The 7,087-nt window shown below is 28.0% G+C and overlaps 1 protein-coding gene across 1 annotated transcript; it reads left to right on the top strand.

Moving 5' to 3' along the window:
• Positions 1-5,678: 5,678 nt before the first annotated feature.
• Positions 5,679-6,878, top strand: LOC135957051 (uncharacterized). The gene has a single exon (XM_065507708.1). The coding sequence runs from the start codon at positions 5,679-5,681 to the stop codon at positions 6,876-6,878; it is 1,200 nt and encodes a 399-aa protein (XP_065363780.1).
• Positions 6,879-7,087: the final 209 nt, after the last annotated feature.

The following is a 7,087-nucleotide window of genomic DNA, read 5'->3' as shown; positions in this document are numbered from 1 at the left end:
TAAAAAAACAAAAATATTGGGAGAAAGAGTCCTATGATAACTAGAGAAAATGAGAGAGTATTAAGAGCAAGAGCGAGAACATTTTTCAATTGAGTACTAAGAAAAACCACGTGTATTGTGTCATGAACAGTGTTGCCATAAATTTTTTGAAGAAAACTTTTTATTTCTAAAAAAAAAACTTTTTTTTCAACAAAAAAACTTTTTTTAACTACATACATACTAAAATTTCAAAACCCAATTCGTACATATAATTGGACTGAGATAATTTATGTGAATTTAGTGGTGGAGACACTTCAGCTCCTAAATAAATCAATTACCATATTTAGTAAATGAATTTGGGAACATCATTTTGAAATAAACGGTTCAACTTATTGATATCATAAATTTACAATTTTCCAAAAAACTTTTTTTTAAAAAAATAAAACTTTTTGCATCTCAAAAACCTTGCAAAAAAAGGGAAAACTTGACATATGGTAACGCTGGTCATGAAGTACATTTTGGTAGGATACACTTAGAGAAAAGAATGTAGGGATATATTGGTAGTAATTTAACAACTTTTTTCTCCAATTTTTGTAATATAAAAAATTGCATGGCAAAAAATGGTTAAAAACAAGTTATTATTGATTTTTTTGCACCCATTTAAAAAAGTAGTATTTTTACTACTTTTTTAAAAAAGAAATTTTTCTTGATTTTTGCTCAAAAATTAATATGTATTTTTTAAAAAAGCTGAATTCTTAAAAAGTGGCACTTTAACTACTTTTTCAAAATAGTAGTATTTTTGCATACTTTTTTTGTAGTTATATTTGTACTATTTTAACTAGATTTTATTATGTTATTATAATTTTAAAGCGATTTATGACATTCACGATATAAAAATAGTTATTATATAACATTTCAAAATAGTAGTATTTTTACTACCTTTTTTAACAAATCGAAAAATTTGCTAGTTTTACAGATTAAGCTATGTAATGAAATTTAAAAGCAGTTTTAAGTAATTTCTAATTATTTTTATGTTTATTAAAAAGGTAGTTTTTCTACTACCTTTTTGAAAAATTATAAAATGTACTATTTTAAAATGTTTTTCTTGTTTTATTAATATTTTAAGCAGATTTGTAAAATTTTTCTTATTAAAAAAGTATTTTGGGATGAATTTAAAATAGTAGTATTTTTACTACCTTTTTTAAAAAATTAAAAATTTTGCTATTTTACATAGATTTTGTTATCTAATGAAATCTAAAGCAGTTTTAAGTAATTTCTAAGTATTTTTATGTATAAAAAAGGTAGTTTTTCTACTACCTTTTTTAAAAATGTATAAAATCTTGTATTTTAAAACGATTTTCTTGTTTATTCATATTTTTATCCGATTTGTAATTTTTTTTTTCATTAAAAAAGTATTATGGGACTATTTTAAAATAGTAGTATTTTTACTACCTTTTTTAACGAATTGAAAATTTTGCTATTTTACAGAGATTTTCTTATCTAATGAAATGTATAGCAGTTTTAAATAATTTCTATTTATTTTTATGTTTATTAAAAAAGGTAGTTTTTCTACTACCTTTTTGAAAAATCTATAAAATGTTCAATTTTAAAATGATTTTCTTGTTTTATTAATATTTTAAGCAATTTTGTAAATTTTTTTTCATTAAAAAAGTATTTTGTGATTATTTTAAAATAGTAGTAGTTTTACTACCTTTTTTAAGAAATTTTAAATTTTGCTATTTTTCACAGATTTTGCTATCTAATGAAATTTAAAGCAGTTTTAAATAATTTCTAAGTATTTTTATATTTATTAAAATGGTAGTTTTTCTACTACCTTTTTGAAAAATTTATAAAATGTACTACTTTAAAATGATTTTATTGTTTTATTCATAGTTTGAGCAGATTTGTAAAATTTTTCTTATTAAAACAGTATTTTGAGATGATTTTAAAATAGTAGTATTTTTACTACCTTTTGTAAGAAATTGAAAAATGTGATATTTTTCACAGATTTAGCTGTCTAATGAAATTTAAAGCAGTTTTAAGTAATTTCTGAATATTTTTATGTTTATTAAAAAAGGTAGTTTTTCTACTACCTTTTTTAAAAATTTATAAAATGTACTATTTTAAAATGATTTTATTGTTTTATTCATATTTTTAGCAGATTTGTAAAATTTTTCTTATTAAAAAAGTATTTTGGGATGAATTTAAAATAGTAGTATTTTTACTACCTTTTTTAAAAAATTTGCTATTTTACATAGATTTTGTTATCTAATGAAATCTGAAGCAGTTTTAAGTAATTTCTAAGTATTTTTATGTATATTAAAAAAGGTAGTTTTTCTACTACCTTTTTGAAAAATTTATAAAATGTTTTATTTTAAAACGATTTTCTTGTTTTATTCATATTTTTATCCGATTTATAAATTTTTTTCATTAAAAAAGTATTTTTAGATGATTTTAAAATAGTAGTATTTTTACTACCTTTTGTAAGAAATTGAAAAATGTGATATTTTTCACAGATTTAGATATCTAATGAAATCTAAAGTAGTTTTAAGTAATTTCTGAATATTTTTATGTCTTTTAAAAAAAGTAGTTTCCTACTACCTTTTTGAAAAATCTATAAAATGTTCTATTTTAAAATGATTTTCTTGTTTTATTCATAGTTTTAGCTGATTTGTAAAATTTTTCTTATTAAAAAAGTATTTTGAGATGATTTTAAAATAGTAGTATTTTTACTACCTTTTTTAAAAAATACTATTTGGCTTAGATTTTGGTAGTTAATGCCAAATATAGCTTATTTATGAAATTTTTTGGTATTTTGAAGTATATTAAAAGGGGTATTCTACTACCTTTTGGCTTATGATTAGGAGAAAAATATTTCTCCTAAATATTTTTTTTTTTTTAAAAATCGTAATTCATAAATATATGTCATTTTAATAGATACTAAATAGATCTTTCACAAAATGTTAATCGGTATTAAATAATTTTATATATATTTTTTATAATTAATTTGGAAAATTAAAAATTTCTCTATATCCAAAAAAAAAAAAAATTTTTTGTGAAATGTTCAATTTTAAATAAAATAAATTCTTAACCAAAAACCGTAATATTTTTTTTACATTTTAATAGCTAGTGATATAAGCTTTTAAAAAATGTAGAAATTTAATAAATTATTTAATAGATATTTTTTATAATAGCTGTTAAAAATTGTTAAAAAAAAAATTTGGTTTTGAAATAGATAAATTTTCAATTTTAAATAAAATAAATTCTTAATCAAAAACCGTAATATTTTTTTTACATTTTAATAGCTATTAATATAAGCTTTTAAAAAATGTAGAAATTTAATAAATTATTTAATAGATATTTTTTATAATAGCTGTTGAAAATTTGCTAAAAAAATATGTTCAGCTTATAAAAGTCTAAACTAAGTGTATTTAAGGAACCACGATTAAAGCGAAACTACAACTATTTAAGGAGACACGATTAAAACTAAACTAAGACCAGCGACAAAAGCTAAACTAAGACTATTTGAGGAGCCACGATTAAAGCTAAACTAAGATCTACGATTAAGGCTAAACTAAGAATATTTGAGGAACCACGATTAAAGCTAAACTAAGACTATATAAAGACGGACGATTAAAGCTAAACTAAGACCATATAAACCCATGATTAAAGCTAAACTAAAACTATTTAAGGAGAAGTGATTAAAGCTAAACTAAGACCCACGATTAAAGCTAAACTAAGACTATTTGAGGAGCCACGATTAAAGCTAAACTAAGGCCATATAAACCCACGATTAAAGCTAAGCTAAAACTATTTAAGGAGCAGGGATTAAATCTGAACTAAGACCCACGATTAAGGCTAAACTAAGACTATTTGAGGAGCCACGATTAAAGCTAAACTAAGAATATTTATGGAGCCACGATTAAAGATAAACTAAGGCTATATAAACCCACGATTAAAGCTAAACCAAGACTATTTAAGCAGCCACGATTAAAGCTAAACTAAGACCCACGATTAAGGCTAAACTAAGACTATTTAAGGAGTCACGATTAAAGCTAAACTAAGGCTATGTAAACCTCACGATTAAAGCTAAACTAAGGCCATATAAACCCACGATTAAAGCTAAACCAAGACTATTTAAGGATCCACGATTAAAGCTAAACTAAGACCCGCGATAAAAGCTAAACTAAGGCTATATAAACTTCACGATTAAAGCTAAACTGTGACTATTTAAGCAGCCACGATTAAAGCTAAACTAAGACCCACGATTAAGGCTAAACTAAGACTATATAAACTCCACGATTAAAGCTAAACTAAAACTATTTAAGGAGCAGCGATTAAATCTAAACTAAGACCCACGATTAAGGCTAAACTAAGACTATTTGAGGAGATACGATTAAAGCTAAACTAAGAATATTTAAGGAGCCACGATTAAAGCTAAACTAAGATCATATAAACCCACGATTAAAGCTAAACCAAGACTATTTAAGGAGCCACGATTAAAGCTAAACTAAGACCCACGATTAAGGCTAAACTAAGATTAATTGAGGAGCCACGATTAAAGTTAAACTAAGAATATTTAAGGAGCCACGATTAAAGCTAAACTAAGGCTATATAAACCCACGATTAAAGCTAAACCAAGACTATTTAAGGAGCCACGATTAAAGCTAAACTAAGACCAGCGATAAAAACTAAACTAAGGCTATATAAATCCCACGATTAAAGCTAAACTGTTACTATTTAAGGAGACACGATTAAAGCTAATCTAAGACTATATGAACCCAATGATTAAGTCTAAAATAAGACCCGCGTTTAAGCCTAAACTAAGACTATTTGAGGAGCCATGATTAAAGCTAAACTAAGACCTACGATTATGGCTAAACCCCACGATTAAAGATAAACTAACACCAAATTAATAACTACGATTAAAGCTAAATTAAGACCTTTCATAGAAGCTCATCTAAAACTCTATGCAGCCTAAGATTTTAGCTTCCTGAAACCTCTCAACTAAAAGGCATTAGATTTAGATTTAAAAAGTCGCTTTTATTAAATCTTGTTTTCTTTAGCTAAATCCTCATCTTGAACTCACCTGTATCTTTAAGTTATTAAATTCTAATAACCTCTACTTTCAAATCTGGAAACTTCTAAAGTGTTCAATGAATATGTGTGACAATTTTAGCTGACTTTCTGGCAGTGTATTGCAGAGAGCACGAGACAATAAGCCGTTAAACTAAAAAAACACAAGACAGACAGACAGACACATCATTGATAACTAAGGGTGGTTGCACAATGATAAAACAGCAACAGGATAAAAACAACAAAGGAAAAACGGAAGGATGAGCAATGAAACAAAAACAACAGCAACCACTTTTCTTTAAAATGTAATGAGCTGAGAGGGAGAGAAAGAGAGAGAGAGTAAGTTATGAAATATAGATTAACTAGAGCAGTTAGCTAACCAATGAACACAAAGTAACGGTTAAACAACCCCTATTAGAGAAATGAAAAGAGAGTTGCAATAACAATAGTTTAAACTATTGTTTAATGAGAGCGCTGGGGGTATAAATAGTGAGCCAGAGTTTGGGAATTAATCAGTTTGTCAGCAATAGCCATCAAGAACAATACACAGTTCAAGAATATTCGGAATAATTTAACAAAATTTTTTAAAAAGAATTTATTTTTTGAAAACGTTTAACAACAACATGTTAAAGTGGACAGCCTCAGCACAAAAATTACCACAAGATACAACAGTTAACTCGCAGTCTAGCAACAGTAGTATGGCAACAGCAATGCCTACACCACGTTTAACTGAAGCTAAAAGGCGTAAACGCCGGGCTACCATAGCCAACAAGGAAAATATACCCATCTTAACTTCCACACCCATGATTACCAGAACACGCAACAGTCCTTTGGTGTTGGCTCCTTTGGCGGATATTTTAAATGTTACCCCAGAATCAGTAACCAGCCGCACCCCCGAAAGAAGACGGGTCTCTGTAAATGTTTTCAACAACACCAATGCCTCCACCATTAGAAGACACTCTACCGTGGGTTTCGCCATTCCCCAAATACCACAATATGCCGCCACTTTACCCAACTACGAAGAGGAATATTCACCCAGCACTATTTTGCCTACAGGCCAACAATTGGCTTTGAGAGGTTTACTGCCTGATCCGTTTATGGGAAATCCCCGATACTTTACCACACCCCAGGTTAATTTGGAGCAAGAGCAGGTGGCAAAACAAAAGTGCTCTTTACCCAAGAAACGCAAATTGGAGCAGGAGTTTGTGGCCATAGCCAAAGAGGAAGAGGAAAGCAATGTTTTGGAGTCTACAACATTATTAGCCAAGCTTAACAAAAAGGAATTAAACAATACCGGCTTAATGTCCAACAAAATGGGCGACCAGACATTGGATCATCTTATCGATGCCATTTTGGATTCAGCCTGCAAAGATGAAAAGAAAAAGAAGCCACGCAAATCCTTCAATTTGAGGAGAAGAACTTTATTGAAAAATCAAGTAGAGCAACATCAAGATATTATGTTATCACCCTCCTATGCTGCGGGCGATGATCCCTGCAGTGATTTGAGTTTTCTCAATTGTGAGCCTTTTAACTCCAAAAAACCCTTTAGAGCAGTAACACCCAAACCAGCTTCACCCATACAGCCAGCCACCCCCGAGCCAGCTACACCTCTGCCCGGAACTCCTTTAACCCATAAACGTCTTTTACAAATGGCTACTCCCAAAAAACGGAACGATTCTTTCTCCTTGGATACTCCAGTGCGTTCTCAGCTCAAAAGAAGATCAGAGTCAAATGCTAGAGAAAATTCCAGTGCCAAGAAATATAAAGTAGATTCCCGCAACTATTTTGAAATTGGTGTAGCTTTACCCTCAATTTATGTTTAGGATCTAGAGGAATTATTTTCCAAACAAACCGAATTTATTATCACTTTTGTTGACAAACTAGGGGAAAACGCTTCTCTATTACGCTTTTAGTTTTTAAGTTTAGTTTTTTTATAAGTTTTAGTAAATTATTGTTTAAATAATTATTATTTTTAGAAATTTAAGTGTTAAATTGTAGTTGTGTTTTTGTACGCTTATATTTGATCTGCTGT

Source organism: Calliphora vicina, chromosome 4 (assembly GCF_958450345.1).
Source record: "Calliphora vicina chromosome 4, idCalVici1.1, whole genome shotgun sequence".
Lineage (NCBI taxonomy): Eukaryota > Metazoa > Arthropoda > Insecta > Diptera > Calliphoridae > Calliphora > Calliphora vicina.
This window is presented reverse-complemented; position numbering and strand designations above follow the sequence as displayed.

Coding starts and splice junctions, on each gene's coding strand:
- LOC135957051 (XM_065507708.1), top strand. CDS start 5,679: ATGTTAAAGTGGACAGCCTCAGCACAAAAATTACCACAAGATACAACA.